The sequence below is a fragment of the Pantherophis guttatus genome, chromosome 15 (assembly GCF_059756535.1).
Source record: "Pantherophis guttatus breed Tessera chromosome 15, ASM5975653v1, whole genome shotgun sequence".
Lineage (NCBI taxonomy): Eukaryota > Metazoa > Chordata > Lepidosauria > Squamata > Colubridae > Pantherophis > Pantherophis guttatus.
The window spans coordinates 14,451,361-14,469,887 of record NC_142077.1 but is presented as its reverse complement, the minus strand read 5'-3'; the positions used below and the strand labels follow the sequence as shown (position 1 = coordinate 14,469,887).

Sequence of the window (18,527 nt, the reverse complement as noted above, 5' to 3'; positions counted from 1 at the left end):
GCTCTTTTGAGAATGGTAAATTATCAAGATCTTTATAACACTGCAATATTTCTTTGCCACCCATAGATCTCTCTTTAGGCACTAGATTGTTACTACGTGCCTCTGCCCTGGGGGTGTTCTGTGTGTCCTCATTCTAACTTGGATCTCCCAGTAATCGCTGGCCCATTTTAAAGATCAAGATGTATAAGAGGTATACACATCGTTTGCATTTAGCCACGGCTCTCATGAGCAAGTTTGAACTCCACTTTTCTTTTTACAGACAACTTTTACTGCCACAACATTTTTTCATTCATTTTTTTAATACTATTTTTTGTTTTGTTTTTTCACAACTTGTTTGTAATGTGTTCCAGTGGGATAACATAGCCAAATGGAGAACACGGCCCAATTCTTGTTACTAGTTATTTGTTCCAAACAGGCTACCAGCATGGTTGCCCATTTTTCCCAGGGGATTCCTTTCTGTCAGCTCGAAGCCTGACTAGATTCTCTTTCTTCCTGAGGAGATTTCCCACACCTTTCCATCGGTGCGAAGCCTAACCAAACCCTCTCTTTTTCCCTAAGAGATTTCCCAGACCTCCCCTGCGGGTCCGAAGTTTGGTCAGAGCCCTCTCCTGCACTACAGATTCTTATTCCAACAGTCACACTCCTTTCAAAGCGATCGTCTCTGGCTGATCTCCTCTCGGATAATCAGAAACGCAGATTGGATCTCCGCACATCGCTTCAAGGGCAAACCTCTGAGGAATTTCCCTCGTCTCATTCACACACTCACAAAGCAACACTCCCCTTCCCAAGAGAAAAAAAAATTCTACTCACCCAGAAGAGCTCAGTTCCATAATCCCCCACAGTGCAAGCCTCTTTGTTAGGCGTTCAGGACAGGCAGAATTGGAACCTGCCAGCAAATGACCAGATCAAAGTCACTGGAGCGCTCTTGACTTCGGTACTGGTCCAAGCTGGTTTCTTCCGTCTGCCTTTAATGAAGGCCACCAAGCCTCAAAGCGGCTCAGTTTGTGGGAAGCTGAATGCAGCCACCTTGAAGAAACTTTGCCTTCAAGTCCCTGTTCAGGCGCCAGAAATGTAAGGTCCCAAAATACACTTGAGTCACCAGAATGCCAAAGAGAGAGACAGATGAGGCTTGCAAAAAAACAGATTTTATTTATGGCCAAAACCAAAATACTGGGTGGAACTATATCCAGAACATATAGATACAATGCATGCGAGGAGATAGCCACACCTTGGGGAAGGTATGGCTCCTTTTACACCCTCAGAGACGTCAGCTTAGTACCCAATTCTGGCCTCCTAATTTAGGTTTGTGTATTCCTTGTTGCCCTGCAAGGGGGAATAGAAACTTCCCAATTAGTCATCCTTGAGCATTCCTTTGTTTACTCAATTGGCCCCCTGGCTCTGGAAAGCAGGAGTTTATCCAGATCAAACATAAACTAGGGCTGAGGTGTAAATTATCCCTGTTGATGGCTGTAGTTTCAACTGAGATACGTACAATGCTTTTAGATGGATTGATATGAGTTCAGGTCAAATGGCAGGGACATACGTTTGACAAATACCAGATACATTACAGAGGCCTAATAACAATATGTTTGTAACAGGAGATACAAATAGAAAGGAATAATATGTATGATACAAATACAAAGGCCTATATGTATTACAGGAACCTAATGGTTACAGAATCTAGTATCCCAGTATATCATATTCTAGTATTATTTATTATATCCTTATTATTGTTTCCCTTTCACTATCTTTGGATTTTCTGAATGAAAATGTTCATGCTAGGACTTTCCCTTCTAGGTGCCAATCATTATTATAATATGGCAGCTTTCTCAGCACATGTCATAAGACGTTGGCTGGGCTGTCCTGGCTCATTTTAAATTGCTACACTGCAGAAATGGCTGGAAATTTCTTTTACAGAATCAATAAGAAACTCCACCGGAGAAACAGAGGTAGGAGACAATTAAAAAGACAGAGTTATTATCTACTTAAGTTTAGCAGCAAGTGTGAAGAGATTAGATGCCAGAAATATCAGCTGGCACCTAAGATTTGGGAATAAAGAGCCCAGATAAAGCTGCTGGTGTAAAAATGAATGACAATAAGTTTGTGTTTTTAAAGTCTATTTTTTCCCAGTGGTACCAGAAGAGCAGCTGGACTTTGGCCTCTGGAGACACATGGACGTATGTACTATATAGTTACAACCAATATATAGGACATAAACCATGAAAGTAAACATGGCTCTTTTGGGTGAGGGGGATTAACTGGGCTTGAGGGTTTTCCCTGTGCTCAGGCCCAACTTCCTTATGATCTCCATGGCTTTTCAGCAGAAGACTTCACGGGCCGGCCAGTTTCTCCCAATCCAGCAAGGGCATCCCTCTCAGCGGTCCATCACTCCGCTCCCCCGTCCCCCTCAGGTAAGCAGTCTAAATCTTCTGGGGAATGTTTTGAGTGCCCATTACTAAGTACGACAAATGATCATTTTATTAAGTGAAGGAATCAGGCTGAGAGATCAATTCTCTCCCATAACAAATAACCTTTTCTTTTAACCCGGAGAGGCTAGCTGCAGGGAGCTGGAAGAGAGGCAGAGGAGGTGAGAAAGGGCCAGGTATTTTTAGGGAGTCTTAATTTCAAGGAGGTTGGATGGTTGGGGTGAAAACCTGAGGGGGCTAATTTTGCTCTTGTCTTCGTCTCTTACAGAATCGAAACTTTGGAACAACAGCTGGCATTTGAGAAAGAGGAGTACAAGAGCCTCCTCTGCAGAGTTCTGCAGCACGCTGGGGAGAAAAGGGAGCTCCTCACAGAGATTAAAACTCTCCAAGAACAGCTGGAGAGGTGAGAAATATTTAGAAGGGAATCCTTCCTTCCTTGCTTCCATGAATCGATGCGTTGGAGGAAGAGGTAGAATGAGAAAGAAAGGAATATAAAAGCTTCCTCTGTAGAGTTCTTCAACAAGCTGGCAAGAAACAGGAGCTCCTCACGGAAAACAAAAGACTGAAGGAACAACTGGACAGCTGAGAAACATTTAGTATCACCTATCATGAGAGGGCTAATTTCTGTCTGCTCATAATTTACAGAAATGCAATGTTATTTGAGGAGATGGTGCAGGAAAGAGGGCAGCTAAAGGAAGAACTAAAGGCCTTAAAATCAAAAACTTGAAGTTGAGCAAGGAGAAGGCGACCCAAATTTACACCATGGTATATTAAAGTCACTAATAGAGAAGCTCCTTTACAAAAAATGCTTATTGTATCATCATGAATAGAAAGAACAAAATCCTTTTTTTTTTGTCCCAATTTAATCTTCAAATAACCTTTTCTTTTAACCAGGAGAGGCTACACCTGAGAATTCGTTTCATGTCGTAAGGAGGGTGGGTGAGCTGATTTAAATAGAAGGGAATATGCTGATCTATGCTGGTGCATCTATGCTCCCCTCCTTTCCCTCCTCACCAAGGAGAAATGATTCTCTGTCTCAGCCACATCCAGCCATCCCTGAAAAGTGCAGGACAACAGAAGAAGGTGGTCTCCTTGCTCAACTTCCATAGGTTGTTATTGCTTTATCTTGTTATTTCTCAGTTATTAATACAGTTATTATCATTAACACAGTTATTATTGTTATTATCATCATTATTGTCATCGTTATTTCATTAGTCCTGGAACCGACCAGACTTGAATGACCGGAGTGTCCAACAGTGGCTCATGTCTGCACTCTTGTCTTATCACTTCACAGGTGTGCAGCAGGAGGCCCCAAACACTGGGAGCTCCTGAACAAATCTTCCCAACTTCATAAAACCGACGCAGAACTCTGCAGGGAGCTGGAGGAGAGCCACAGGAGGTGAGAAAGTGCCAGGAATTTTGAGGGAGTTTTAATTTTAAACAAGTTGGATGGTTGGAGTGAAAACCTGAGGGGGGCTAATTTCGCTCTTGTCTTCCTCTTTTACAGAATCGATGCTTTGGAGGAAGAGGTAGAACGAGAAAGAAAGGAATATAAAAGCTTCCTCTGTAGAGTTCTGCAGCAAGCTGGGGAGAAACAGGAGCTCCTCACGGAAAACAAAAGACTGAAGGAACAACTGGACAGGTGAGAAATATTTAGTATCACCTATCATCTATCATGAGAGGGCTAATTTCTGCTTTTCATCATTTACAGGAATTCAAAAATGTTTGAAGAAATGGTAAAAGAAAGAGTCCAACTTAAAGAAGAAATAAAAGACCTTAAAATCAAGAACTGGAAGTTGAGCGAGGAGAAGGCGACCATCCTGCGGAATTTCAGGGAGAGGCTGAGGAGGTGAGAAACACGGAGACAGCAGCCCTGACTGAGGGAGGGAGAGGACCAGGATTCCTTGAAGCCGCTTGGTTGAACCATGATTCCAGGGTGAAGAACCTACTCTATAAGGGATGGAGGGATAGAGGAAAATTAGAATGGGGAGGCCACATTTGACCACTTATGACAAAATCTCCCTTTCTCCTTCTTCCAGAGGCAGAGACCGACCACCATGCTGAAGGGGCTGAAACATCAGGAGGAGGACTTGGAAAATCTGCTGAGGATCCCAAGATGGCCAGAAACATCTGCCAGGAGCTTCAAATACAGGGAGCCTCCTCCTCCCCTCCCCCTCTTCCTCCCCCTCCCCCTCCCCCTCCTTTCCCTCCTCGCCCCTTCCTCCTCACCAAGGAGAAATGATTCTCTGTCTCAGCCACATCCAGCCATCCCTGAAAAGTGCTGGACAACAGAAGAACGTGGTCTCCTCGCTTAACTTCCATAGGTTGTTATTGCTTTTTCTTGTTATTTTTCAGTTATCAATACAGTTGTCATTGTTATTATCATCATTATTGTCATTGTTGTTATTTCATTAGTCCTGGAACTGACCAGACTTGAATGACCAGAGTGTCCAACAGTGGCTCATGTCTGCATTCTTGTCTTATCACTTCACAAGTGTGCAGCAGGAGGCCCCAAACACTGGGAGCTCCAGAACAAATCTTCTGGAATCTTCTTCTGAAATCAGGAATTCAAAAATGTTTGAGGAGATGGTTGAGGAACAAGTGGAGCTAAAAGATGAAATAAAAGAACTCAGATTGAAGAACCAGAATTTGAGCGAGGAGAAGGCAACAATCCTGCAGAATTTCAGGGAGAGGCTGAGAAGGTGAGAAATATGGAGATAGCAGCCCTGACTGAGGGAGGGAGAGGACCAGGATTCCTTGAAGCAGCTTAGAAAGAAATGAGATCTCATCCAGCCACTCCTGGAATCATGAAATGGACGCAGGGATTGATGACAAATCCACCCATTTCCTCCATTTAAATTCAAAAGTTAATTTTTTTCATCAGCCTACATAAAATAACATTAGGATTCCAGGATGAAGAATCTACCCTATAACAGATGGAGGAATAGATGAAAATTAGAATGGGGAGGCCACATTGGAACCCTTACTACTAAATCTCCCCTTCTCATTCTTCCAGAGCCAGAGACTCCATCGCTCACCAACCGCCATGCTGAAGGGGCTGGAACATCACATGGGGAAGGAGAGGACCAGGAGGAGGACTTGAAGAACTAGGAAAAGCTCCCGAGGAATCCCAAAATGGATTGAAACATCTATTGTACTACAAACATCCCTAATTTTGTAAAATAAAGTTCCAAAAGAAGGAGAAAACTCATGAATGTTTGGCTCCTGACACTTTTAGTCCTACATGTATAAAGCTAGGTCTACTATGAGGAGCTCCTGAAGGAGAATTTCCAGCCTGTGGAAGACAACACAGAACTCTGGAGGGAACTGGAGGAGAAACAGAGGAGGTGAGAAATTTTCTGACAGCACCCCTGACTTTCATTGTTGGTCCAAATTTATCTCTAACCTTCTGATTTTTCTAGAGAGAAAGAACTGAGGAAGAACCTCTGCAGGTGAGTGATGTACAGAGACCAGCTGGTACCACTTAATAGTACAGAGTCCAAAAGAAACACAAGGGCAGACATTAGAACAATGGAAGACAAGAGAGAAACTCTTGAAGACGTGAAACCTTTGATGCTGCCGTATAAACCGGAGAAGGAATGGCTGAAAGCTTCTGGGGAGAATCTCAAAGCCAAGAAAGCCCCACAGAGGCTTCTCCTCAGCCATCCAGAGACTCCCTGGCAGGAAGACTCTTCTGGCATCCCTGGTCAACCTCCAAAAGGAAGGTCCTGGAGCCTCCAGAGGGGTTGGCTGGATGTACCCATAATTCTTCTCCAAGAAAAAGGAACAGAAACACCTCATTGAAATGTGCAGAAATGGAGGGAAGCATCTGTTCAAGCCATTCAAGATTGACAGACGTCTATGGTGGAGATCCACACTCCAAGCCTTGAGGTGATCTTCCTTCCGAGGGGATCCTTTGATGGGAAGTGAGGGATCTCCTCTTCCTTTTTGCTCCCATCGAGCACTGAAATGGCTTCTCCTCTTGGCTGTTTGGCTGCTTCTCCTCAGGCCTTTGAGGACCCACTGGAGCTGGATAGGACTCTCCTTCCAGGTCATGTCCAGTTCCTTGCAGTGATATCAGATTTGGCTCTGAATCATTCTCATCCATTCCCTGATAAAAATAAAGAAAAGCCCATTAAAATGCAAGAATGAGAGATCCGTCTATGTAAATGATGTGTTTGTAGCATTGGGTTCCTGCACGGGGGAGAAGGTTGGACTAGATGGCCATGAAGGTGCCTCTCACAGCTTATATTCTGCGATTCTCTGAATGCCTGCAATAGAAGTTGTCCTTGACTTATGACCATTCATTTAGCAACGGTTGAAAGTTATGACAAAGCTGAGAAACGCAACTTAGAAGGCAGATCCTCACAGTGTCCCTGTTTAGGCCTGGAGACTGAATCATAGGAAGAACAGCTGCAGGTTTTGGGTCTGGCTAGTCTAAAGAAAAGAAGAATTAAGGGTGATATGATAGCAGTATTTCAATATCTGGGAGGCTGCCACAAAGAAGACGGGGTCAAATTATTCTCCAGAGCTCCAGAGGGCAGGACAAGAAACAACGGATGGAAACTGAACAAAGAGAGAAGCAGCCTGGAATTAAGGAGAAACTTCCTAACAGGGAGGACAATTGACCTGTGGAACTGCCTGCCTCCAGAAGTTGTGGCTGCTTCATCCCTGGAGGTTTTTCAGAAGAAACTAGACAGCCACTTTTTCTGAGATCATTTAGGTTCTCCTGCTTGAGCAGAGGGCTGGACTAGAAGACCTCCAAGGTCCCTTCCAGCTTCTATTCTATTCTATTCTATTCTATTCTATTCTATTCTATTCTATTCTATTCTATTCTATTCTATTCTATTCTATTCTATTCTGGAGGCGGAGGCCTCAGACACAGCCGGTCCCCCATTTTCTGGTCTGCTCTCTCATCAGCCCCCAGGAAGGTCAAGACAGTTAAGACAGGACGACCCCTGAGAATTTTATGAGTTGGTACATTCTAACGGTTCTCTGACTACCCAGAATCCCCCTGTCCAAGTGGTTCAGACCGAAGCAGCAGCAAAAACCCTCAGCTAATAAAAAAATAAACACCGTTGCCATGACTACATCTCCAGGCATCCACCTTGAGATTATCAAAGAGAATAGAATTAGAATTAGAATTAGAATTAGAATTAGAATAGAATAGAATAGAATAGAATAGAATAGAATAGAATAGAATAGAATAGAATAGAATAGAATAGAATAGAATAGAATAGAATAGAAAATATGGAATGGAATAGACTAGACTAGACTAGACTAGACTAGACTAGACTAGAATAGAAAATACGGAATGGAATGGAATGGAATGGAATGGAATGGAATAAAATTAGAATAAAATAGAATAGAATAGAAAATATGGAATGGAATAGAATAGAAAATGCAGAATAGAATAGAATAGAATAGAAAATATGGACTAGAATAGAATAGAATAGAATAGAATAGAATAGAATAGAATAGAATAGAAAATGCAGAATAGAATAGAATAGAATAGAATAGAATAGAATAGAATAGAATAGAATAGAATAGAATAGAATAGAAAATATGGAATGGAATAGAATAGAATAGACTAGACTAGACTAGACTAGAATAGAATAGAAAATACGGAATGGAATGGAATGGAATGGAATGGAATAAAATTAGAATAGAATAGAATAGAATAGAAAATATGGAATGGAATAGAATAGAAAATATGGACTAGAATAGAATAGAATAGAATAGAATAGAAAATGCAGAATAGAATAGAATAGAATAGAAAATGCAGAATAGAATAGAATAGAATAGAATAGAATAGAATAGAAAATATGGACTAGAATAGAATAGAATAGAATAGAATAGAATAGAATAGAATAGAATAGAATAGAATAGAAAATGCGGAATAGAATAGAATAGAATAGAATAGAATAGAATAGAATAGAATAGAATAGAATAGAAAATATGGACTAGAATAGAATAGAATAGAATAGAATAGAATAGAATAGAATAGAAATAATAGAAAAGAAAATACAGAATAGGATAGGACAGGATAACTTTATTGTCACTTTAAATGTACACTAATCAGCATACATTAAAATGGAATTTTGTTGCATAGAGCTCTCAAAGGGCTGCCACCTCCAATATACACTACATAATCATGACTAAATAAATAAATAAATAAATAAATAAATATTATGCATATATATCCACATACACACCTATATTATCTGACACAGAGAAACATTACAGTCTCGTTCAGATGTGTACATGTACCTGGTGAGAAAAAGGCATCCTGAGTTTCCCAGGCGGAGGGCATCGGGAGTAAAACCCCTACAGAATCGGGGAGTCCTGCTGGAAATCCTTGGAAACCCCCTCCCAGAGGGGAGCCGGAGTGGGTGGGTGGGGCCTCCAACAATGCTTCGATATCGATATCTAATTTATATTGTAAGCCTCCCTGAGTCTCCGGAGAAGGGCAGCACATAAATCGAACAAATAAATATACAACCTCTTTGGCCACTAAGTGAGTCCGGCTTCTCCCGTTGACTTGGATTGTCAGAGGCTGGCTGGGAAAGCTGGCTGGGAAACCTCTGGACCAAAAAGACTTTGGAATCCGATCTTTCCCTAAATGATGGACCGGACCGGATCTCTCCTTCCCAGCTGCCCCGCCTGCCTCCAATGTCCCACCTCACCAAATAAATCTCCAAGGAAATTAAGTGAAGCGAGTCCGTTTTATGAGAGGAGTGGGCTAGAGGATCCAGGAGGGAAAGGGGGGAAGGAGGGGAGCGGGTGGACTGAGCGGGAGATGAATGATCCACTTGATCCCTTTAACCGCCGTGCCCTAAAAACTTTTCCATCAAGCAGGGCTGGCGTGAACCCCCCTCTTTCTGAGATATTAGATTTTTAATTGTCTAATGGGTTTTAGTTGTGAGGTTTTTAAATTTTCGGCCAAAGTGTATAATTCTTTTAAATTTTTAAATTTTGTACTGAAATGTTTTTTACTTGGCTGTGCACCGCCCTGAGTCCACTAGGAGAAGGGCGGTATACAAATTTAAATAAAATAAATAAAATAAAACCTTGGAGAGAGAGATTGACAGATCCTTTCTTGGGTCTGCAACAAACCACTGCAGCCTTCATAGTTTATTTATTTTTATTTATTTTTTATTCATTTTGTTTTATTTATTTGTCAAGCATGTATTGGATAACAGATATAAGTATAAACATGATTATGAATGCAGGAAATGGATACGAATAAATGGGGGCAGTAGGACAAGGACGGAAGGCACGTTGGGGTGCTTATGCACGTCCCTTACAGACCTCTTAGGGGGGTCATAATATAATATTATGATATTGTACTGTATTGTATAATATTATGATATTACAATATTATGATATTACATAATATTACAATATTAGCATTTTGTGGAACATTCTGTGGGCTCCGTTCTCCTGGGAGCCTTGGGGGGCCTCCCCTCCATCTATCACTCCCCCCCATTTCCTCTTTTCCTTCCAGACCTCTCGGGGTCTCTCTGTCAGCGCGTGTGAGGCTCCCTATGGAAAGGTCCACCGTTGCTGGAGGGGGCAGCCTGGCATCTGCCCACAGCTGGATCAGAGATGATGACATCACAGCACGTGTCATAAGACCTTGGCCGGCTGTCCTGCCTCATTCTCAACTGCTACCACTGGAGAGATGGCTGGAAACTTCTTTTATCGTTTCCAGAAAAAGGTCCAGCGGAGAAATAAAGGTAGGATACAACCAGTGGTGGGATTCAGAAAATTTAACAAATGGTTCTGTGCCCTAATGACCATTTTAAGTATAAAAAACGTTTCTTAAGTCTTATTTTGGGGGAATGTCTTACTTTAGAGCAGGTGGGGGGTGGGGCCTGTGGATAATGAGAAGGAAGGAAGGAAGGAAGGAAGGAAGGAAGGAAGGAGGGAGGGAGGGAGGGAGGGAGGGAGGAAGGAAGGAAGGAAGGAAGGAAGGAAAGAAAGAAAGAAAGAAAGAAAGAAAGAAAGAAAGAAAGAAAGAAAGAAAGAAAGAAAGAAAGAAAGAAAGAAGGAAAGAAAGAAAGAAAGAGGGAGGGAGGGAGGGAGGGAGATTCCGACAGAATCGGGGTTGAAATCAGAAGAGGCTGACCAGGGGTGGGTTCTAAATTTTTTTACTACCGGTTCCCTGGGCGTGGCTTATTTTGTGGGTGTGGCTTGATGGTCATGTGACAATTCTTTAGGATTTAGCAGAGGCTTTTAACTGGTAGACCAGTAGCCCAGCCCAGACCCCCTTGGGATCAACCTGCAGCCCCCCCTGCATCCTCAGGCGGTGGAGCGAGTGGGGGGGGAGCTTTTCAAGAAGTCACAAGGAGGGCTGAGAGCTAAGATTTGGTCCAGAACCAACCCCAACAGGAAGGTCTCTTATTTGCTCCTTGTACTCCTTGGCTTTGCATTTTTAACAGGTCATAAATTAAATTTCTGATGATGCAAAAATAGCTCATAACTCACCTTTCTAGACAGCTCTTCTCATGTCTAAAAGCAAGATACTCTTCTCCATCTTTTCTCTGGAGGACCATTTAATCCACAGCCTTTTAATTCCAGAAGTCCAAGTTTAAAGAATGGACTTCTGGAATTAAAGCTCCATTTTTTAGCTAAAACTTAATTCACACCTGTTAGTTTTGCTTGAGCAGTGTGAACAATTGACAGTGGGATCCTCCAAAGCAGGGGTGGGCTCTAAATTTTTTTTACTACCGGTTCTGTGGGCGTGGCTTATTTTGTGGGCATGGTCATGTGACTGGGTAGGCGTGGCTTGTGGTCATGTGACCAGGTGGCCATGGCTCTGTGTATAGGGACTTCTCAGAGGGCTGAAAAAAGTCATTTCTGACAGGTCCTCGCACTTTTGACTGGTCCTCACATTTATGCTCATTATAGCATTCTTAACAACCATGTCACTCATTTCACAACTGCTTCTCTTCACCATGGTGACAAGATAGGGCAAAAAACGTAAAATGTGAAGACAGTCGTAAGTTTGAGGACTGGTCAAAAGTGCAAGGACCAGTCAAAAATAACTTTTTCAGCCCTCTGAGTAGTCCATATGCACAAAAGGACTATCCAGAGGGCTGAAAAAAGTGATTTCTGACAGGTCCTCACACTTTTGACCGGTCCTCACACTTATGACCGGTCATCATTTATGCTCATTGTAGCATTCTTAACAACTGTGTCACTCATTTCACAACTGCTTCTCTTCACCATGGTGACAAGATAGGGCAAAAACGTAAAATGTGAGGACAGTCGTAAGTTCGAGGACTGGTCAAAAGTGCGAGGACCAGTCAAAAATAACTTTTTCAGCCCTCTGAGTAGTCCATATGCATAAAAGGATACAGCAATAGAGAGGATGAAGGAAGGGAAGGGAAATTAGAGTAGGAGTGAGGGTAAGAGAGGGAGGAAGAGAGGAGGAGAAGGAGAAAGGAAGAGGAAGTAGGGAGGAGAAGAAGAGGGTGTGGGGAAGAGAAAGTAAGAAGGAAAGAAAAGAGAGAGGTGCTAGGTTTGAGGAGAAAGATTGCTGTACAATAAAAAAGATGAAAGGGAAGAAAGCCAACCCCAAACAAATATAAAGATATTAAGATAAAGAATGAATTGTTAAACTTTAAAGAATAAAAGAGAACAAATATGAATAAATAGCAGTAATTAGAAACACACATACAAACATACAATTTATTTTCTTTGAACAGAGTATTTGGCCGGTTCACAAATTTAAACAGTGTTTAGTCATTTCAATTAAATTTACAATTTCTATATTTCCTTTTTTGCCATATTTATTCCTTATCTATTTTTTTAAAAAACCAATATTACCCTTCATCCTCCTCTCTAATCTTAATCAAATTCAATTTTCCCCTTCTATTCTATATTATACCTCTTCCCATTGTCATCTATTTTTATATCCATCCTCACATTGGTTAATTATGTAATATTACAGTTGTTTAATACAAATTCAACATTTTAATATAAATCAATTAGTTATATAACTATCTTTTTTGTATATTAATCAATATGAACATGAATATTCCAATTATTTCCATGCAATCCAATTTCTTACAAATCAATTAATTATATTTACCAATAATAATAAACCAGATAATTTCCCCCATATATTCCTCCAAACCACAATTTAACCATTTCTGCTTTCAACACAATATACAATTAATAGTATCTCAATTATTACAATTCCCTAGTTAAATAGAGCTTTTTTTCTTTTGTGTTTTAAAATCTTGAACTCTCCTCTTTTGCCCTAAATTTCCCATTGTTTGCACCTACTTTTTTTGGTGAGGAAAAAGAAAAGAACTCTCCCTCTGCCTAATTTTCCAACGTTGCAGCAAACAGCAAAGCCGACAGCCTGCTTTACTTTCACTTTCGTTTTCAGCTTCATTTGCACAAGGAGAAAAAAAAATCTGCTCCAGCAATTTAGCTCTTTGCAGCAACAGAGCCCTCTGCAAAACATCTGAGAGCAAATCAGCTGAGAGTTGGGAGGCCGATCTAATCAATGGGCTAATTAGCCTATGCTGAAGATGAAAGGAGTTGTTTTTTCTGGCTGTTTGCTTGCAAGGATAACTGCACAGGCCAAAGGGTGGGGGCTACCCTCCTTGCCTCTTACCGCCCCCCTAAGGCATCCCACCGCCCCCCAGGGAGCAGTACTGCCCACTTTGGGAACCACTGGTCTACTCATTTGTTTTAACACTGATCAGCTGTAGGGCGGCCTTTTGAAGCCCCACAGCAAGAGTTTAAACAGTTTTTTCCCTTCTAGCCGATCAGCTGGGACTCAGGAGGCAGCAATAGATTGGGGATGGGGCCAAATAAAAGTAAGAATAATGTGGGGGGGGCGCAGATGAGGGGCGGGGGTGGCAGAGTCGGTTCCGTGAGTCATATCGTCACCACTACCAGCTCGGCGGAACTGGGCCCAACCGGGAGGAACCCACCACTGCTGCAGATCCTCTCCACCTCTTCCTGGATTAGCGGAGGGCTTCCCATCGCTTCCCATCAGATTGGGGGTTTCTGTGACCCCCAAGTCATCCCTGGCTGTGGGGTGCACCTCCCCTCTTCTCATCCAGCGCCACCTGATCCCCAAACTCTTCCTCCGGCAGAAATCTTCCTCTGGGAAAGGAGGAGCGTCCGTCTCGGCCAGATGCTTCCAGCCCCAGAAGAGGAAGGGGGGGTCTGAATTGGGGGGAGGAAGCATTGATCTTGGACTTTGGAGGTGGGAAGGGCCAGAACCAGCAGCAGCACCAATGAGAATTCTCCCTGCTTGAGTGTCATCGGTCTCTGGGCAGAGTCCTTGGGGGCTTCACCTGAAGGAGGAGAGCCAGTTCTGCGGAGAGAGAGAAGCGGAGAAAGTGGGAGGGGGATCTTGGTCTGAAGAACCGAGCAGAACTCTCTCCTGCATTGGGTGAAGTCAAGGGAAACTCTGCCCAGAGACCGATGACGCTAAAGGAGGGAGAATTCCCATTGGTCCCCCTGTTCTTTCTGGACACTCCCAATTCCAAAGTTGGAGGCAGCCCCATTCTGGGCCAGGCAGCCTTTCTGCGATCCCTTCGCTTTGCGGGGAGAGGGAACCGGTGGGAAATTCCACTTCCTGAGCCAAAAGGGTCTACGGCAGGGGTGAAATGCTCCCGGCTTGGACCGGATTGCCTGATCCAGTAGTGATGGAGGCGGGTGGTTCGGAGAACCGGTAGCAAAAATCCCTGCCCCCCCCCACATGCCCAACTGAACCATGCGATCCTCAGAGGCTTTTTTTCTTTTAAATGCCTCTGACGATCCAAGCTGAGTTGCCTGATCGTCAGAGGCATTTAAAAGAAAAAAAGCCTCTGACTATCAGTTAACTCAGCTGGGATCGTCAGAGCCTTTTGAAAGGATTTTTTACAACCACTTCGCCGAAGAGGTTGTAGAAAAAATGGTTTTAAAAGTTTTTTAAAAATCGCCACGCCCACCCAATCACATTACCCCACCACCACCAAGCCACGCCCACAGAACCGGTAGTAACAAATTTTAGATTTCACCCCTGGTCTACGGGATCTTGAGAAGATCGTTTTCTCAGGGGCTGGGGGGGACCCTCAGGAGGGGAAGGGCCAGGGGGGGCAGGCGAGGGAGGCCATGAGGCGGGGCCAGGTCGAGGCAATGTCAATAAGTTTCTGTTTTTAAAGCAGTCTATTTGTTTTCCAGTGGTTCCAGAGGAGCAGCCCGTCCTGTGGAAACGGGGACCGACGGAGGTATGTCGTATTTATTTCTTTAATTGTTTGTCAACACGTACCCAATGGGACCCAAACCCTGGAAGTCAAAATGGCTCTTTTGGGCGAGGGGGCCTGGATTAACCGGGCTTGAGGGTTTTTCCTGGGCTCAGGCCCACCGTCCTCATGGCCTCCGTTGCTTTTCAGCAGACGAATTCACGGGCCGGCAACCTGCCCCCTATCAATGAAGGTCCTCCCCCTCAGCGGTCCTTTACCACCCGCCCCCCCAAGGTAAGCAGTCTAAATCTTCTGGGGCAGGGGTGGGTTCTAATTTTTTTTACTCCCGGTTCTGTGGGTGTGGCTTATTTTGTGGGTGTGGCTTGGTGGGGGGTTAATGTGACTGGGTGGGTGTGGCCACCTTTTTTTTAAACTTTTAAAAGCATTTTTTCTACAACCTTAAGAGGTTGCAGAAAAAAAAATGCTTTGAAAAGCCTCTGATGATCAGGCAACTCAGCTGGGATTGCCAGAGGCTTTTAAAGGCATTTTTTCCCCTGCAACCTCTTCGGCTGAAGAGCTTGTAGGAAAAATGCTTTTCAAAGCCTCTGACGATATATATATTTCACGGCTGTTATTTTAACTTTTCCAGGCTCCTGCAACATCTGGGGGGCGACCGCTGAGGAATCCGAGGGAGAAGAGTGGCACGTAAGTCTACATTTTACCTAAAGAATATAAAATATAACATTTATTTTTTAAAGGAATCCTTTGTTGAAACACCTTTGGCTTTTATGAGAGCATCTAGTCTTTTGGCCTTAGAGCCGATCTTGCCATGGAAATCTTTGCCCACTCTTCCTTCAAAAGGGCTCCAAAATTGGAACACTGGGCGCTATCTAACAAAATGAAATTCAAGGGTGAAAAAAGTGAGGTTCTACATTCAGCCAAGAAAAACAAAATGCACAGGGACAGTATATGGGGCACCTCGCTCAACAGGAGTAACTCTCAGAGGGATCTTGGAGTCCTAGTGGACAACCGTTTAAACAGGAGCCAGGCGTGTGCAGCAGCTGCCAAAAAAGCCAACCCAGTTCCAGGCTGCATCAATCAAGACCACGTGAAGTGTTGATGCCACTTTTTAAGGCCTTGGTAAGGCCACACTTGGAATATTGCATCCAGTTTTGGTCGCCACGATGTAAAAAGGATGTGGAGACTCTAGAAAGAGTGCAGAGAAGAGCAACGAAGACGATGAGGGGACTGGAGGCTAAAACATAATGGATTTTTCACATATTTAATGACTACTATTTAACATCAGTTTTTTCCCTTCAAAGATTTCAGTTTGTTTTTTGACTTGAATTGTACATCTTATATGTTATGTTAAAGGAGGAAGTACTCTGAAGGGATTTATCTTGGTCTGATTTTTTCTTTTACATTTCCAAAACCTGGCCTTTTAATAGGGGTGTGTAGACTTTTTACTTAAGATTACTTAAGTAAAAACTTAAGTAATCCAACTCTTATAAACAACTCTTATCAACACATTAAACCTTAATATTTAAGTCACTAACCAAATCCCTTAAGACTACCCTGGAGGTGTATCTAAAGTCCCTCAAACTGTACCCATTGGCCATTTTTACGGAGCCTTTCTAAAAGACCCAATAAATGGTGAAAGGATTGTTAGTAGAAATACAAGACTGAATTTATACACTGACACAAACATAAAGGTATTTTTAATATTTTTCAATGGAAGAAAATGTTTGATGAGTAAAAAAATTAAGGGTCTAATTTCTCTCTGGTTTTCCTATTTACAGCAACCGAAAGCAGAAGTCGTTCTCCCTGACTGAGGAGCTCCTGAGTCAAAACGCCCAGCTTTCGGAGAAGAACGCAGAACTCTGCAGGGAGATGGAGGAGAAACTGCGGAGGTGAGAAACCCTGACTTTCCCTTCCAGGATTTCCTCTTCAATTCTCCTTAGCTCCCTACCCCGGACACACATTACACAACGTTCTGCGTTGAATTACGTTGCCTGGATGGGTGGGAGACATCATGAATCTCTTGACAGGGACTTTTCCTGGCCAATTCCTCTGAATTTAGGAGGTCCCTGCTTTGATCTCCTCCTCTGCTGCTCACTGACCTCAGTTCTCGGCTCCCCCTCGGCTCTCCCCAGTTCAGTCTTCTCCCCCTTCTGTCCCCATTAGAAAGTTTGGAAATTGTTTTGAATTTTCTGGTATGAAAGCCAAAAAAGGGGGGGAAAAGGTTTTAAGATCTGAAAATTCCTTTATGGCAAAACTCAAGTAATTAAAAAGTAAGGCTATGTAAAACAAAGGAAGTGCCAGGCATTTTAGTTAGTTTTAATTTTAAAAGGGTTTGATGATTCGGGTGAAGACCTGAGAGGGCTCATTTCCCTCTTGTCTTCCTATTTTACAGAATCCAGATGTTGGAACTCCGAAACCTCCATCTCCACTGCAGGGTTCTGACGGAAGCTGGAGTGAAGCAGGAGCTCCTCAGGGAGAACAAAGAGCTGCGGGAACAACTGGAGAGGTAAGAAATACCGTGTTTCCCCGAAAATACGACCTTCCCCGCAAGCAGTTGTTGTTGTGGCTAAGCTAGTAAGTAAGAATCTTTGGCTGCTTCTCTGCATTGACCTCTCCACGTCTCCTTCTTCCAGAGAGAAACAATGGAGGGAGCGTTTCCTGGGAGAGAGAGAATGGCGGGAATCCCAGTAAGATCCGGGAGGAGATCTCGCAGGATCAAAAGAGATCTGAGGCAGCCTCCAAGGACCTCTAAGACCTTCAAGTAGCTCCTCCTCCTATTCCTCCTCCTCCCCTCCCCCTCCGGGACCCATTCTCTGTCTCCACCACATCCTGGCAACACCAAAAAGCCTCTGAGAACCAGGCAAAAAGTGCACCCTATTTTTTCCATGACTTTTGGAGGTTCTGTACAGGATCATGGACCCAACTTCCAGAGGGTTTGTAGGCCCTAGGAGACCCTCCCTCATTTTTCTGCTGCTGGATAACTTGTAAGAAGGTTCAAAGAAGAAAGAACTGAAGGGCTGAAGAGGAAATGCTTTTGTAAAGTCGATTTGATCCTTTGAAATTTATTTTGTAATGTAAATAGAGATCTGGATTTGGAATACCCTTCAAGATCTTTTTTTAATTCCTTCAATTTTGCTATTGGTTCCTGCTTTTTAATGTGCCTCGGTGTTGATTTTAATTCTAAGAGATTTGTGGTTTTTTTAGTTGTTAATTATTGGGGTGCAAACTGTCAGTATTTTAATTTTTCTTGTTGTCTTTAATGCTTTTGGCATGTGACCGTAATAAATGTTGAGTTGAATTGAATTGAATTGAGTTGAGTTGAATTGAATTGAATTGAATGACTCTTTGGGCCTGATTCCTTCAGGATCCTTCATTAGTCCTGGAAAGTCTTGAATGACCAGACTGTCCAACAGTGGTTCCTGTCTGCACTCTCGTTTGACCACTTGACAAGTCTGCAGCAGAAGAAAGACCCCAAAGCAATGGGATTGTTGTCATGGAAGGACAGGCCTGTTTTGACCCTTCCCCCTCCCCACTCTGGACCCCCCTCCCCAGCCAGGACATCTACACCAGTGAAAAGCAGCTCTTGGATTCCATGGAGAAGATACGGTTGGATCTATCACTCCCCACTCCGTCTGCCAAAGAACGAAACACACACAGGGACCTGTGGGGCTTTGTAGGTTCCCACTAATGTGGACGTCTGGATGGAGATGTCCATCCTGTCAGCTGCATCCAGAGGAGCCAAAGGAAGTGGTCCTTCCTCCCACAACTGTCCCTGGGAACAGGGGCTCCTCCAGTAGAGAGCACGTCCAGCAAGGCCTCTGAAGGGCCAAGTGGATTCTGATAGTTGTCAGGGAGGTTGTGGCCAAGTGTGAGATTGTGCAGG

The 18,527-nt window shown here is 43.3% G+C and overlaps 1 protein-coding gene and 2 long non-coding RNA genes across 3 annotated transcripts; all 3 read left to right on the top strand.

Annotated features, from left to right (window-relative positions):
* Window positions 1–2,584: 2,584 nt before the first annotated feature.
* On the top strand, window positions 2,585–5,733 carry LOC148111955 (uncharacterized). The gene is made up of 6 exons (XR_015730083.1): window positions 2,585–2,829; window positions 3,321–3,535; window positions 3,642–3,825; window positions 3,934–4,275; window positions 4,466–5,128; window positions 5,445–5,733. It is a non-coding gene; the product is annotated as an uncharacterized LOC148111955 (long non-coding RNA).
* A 4,377-nt stretch (window positions 5,734–10,110) lies between these two features.
* LOC148111954 (uncharacterized) lies at window positions 10,111–16,537 on the top strand. The gene is made up of 5 exons (XM_087879364.1): window positions 10,111–10,165; window positions 14,622–14,668; window positions 14,837–14,917; window positions 15,273–15,328; window positions 16,423–16,537. Exons 1-5 carry the CDS (start codon window positions 10,111–10,113, stop codon window positions 16,535–16,537), a joined length of 354 nt encoding a protein of 117 aa, XP_087735490.1.
* Window positions 16,538–16,708: 171 nt separating this feature from the next.
* LOC148111953 (uncharacterized) lies at window positions 16,709–17,947 on the top strand. The gene is made up of 2 exons (XR_015729933.1): window positions 16,709–17,150; window positions 17,278–17,947. It is a non-coding gene; the product is annotated as an uncharacterized LOC148111953 (long non-coding RNA).
* Window positions 17,948–18,527: the final 580 nt, after the last annotated feature.

What these genes read in the sequence shown, in the direction of transcription:
- LOC148111954 (XM_087879364.1), top strand. Translation starts at nt 10,111, where the DNA reads ATGGCTGGAAACTTCTTTTATCGTTTCCAGAAAAAGGTCCAGCGGAGA. An exon ending in GGTCCAGCGGAGAAATAAAG is followed by an intron (nt 10,166 to 14,621) that starts GTAGGATACAAC and finishes TTTGTTTTCCAG; the next exon opens with TGGTTCCAGAGGAGCAGCCC. An exon ending in TTACCACCCGCCCCCCCAAG is followed by an intron (nt 14,918 to 15,272) that starts GTAAGCAGTCTA and finishes TAACTTTTCCAG; the next exon opens with GCTCCTGCAACATCTGGGGG.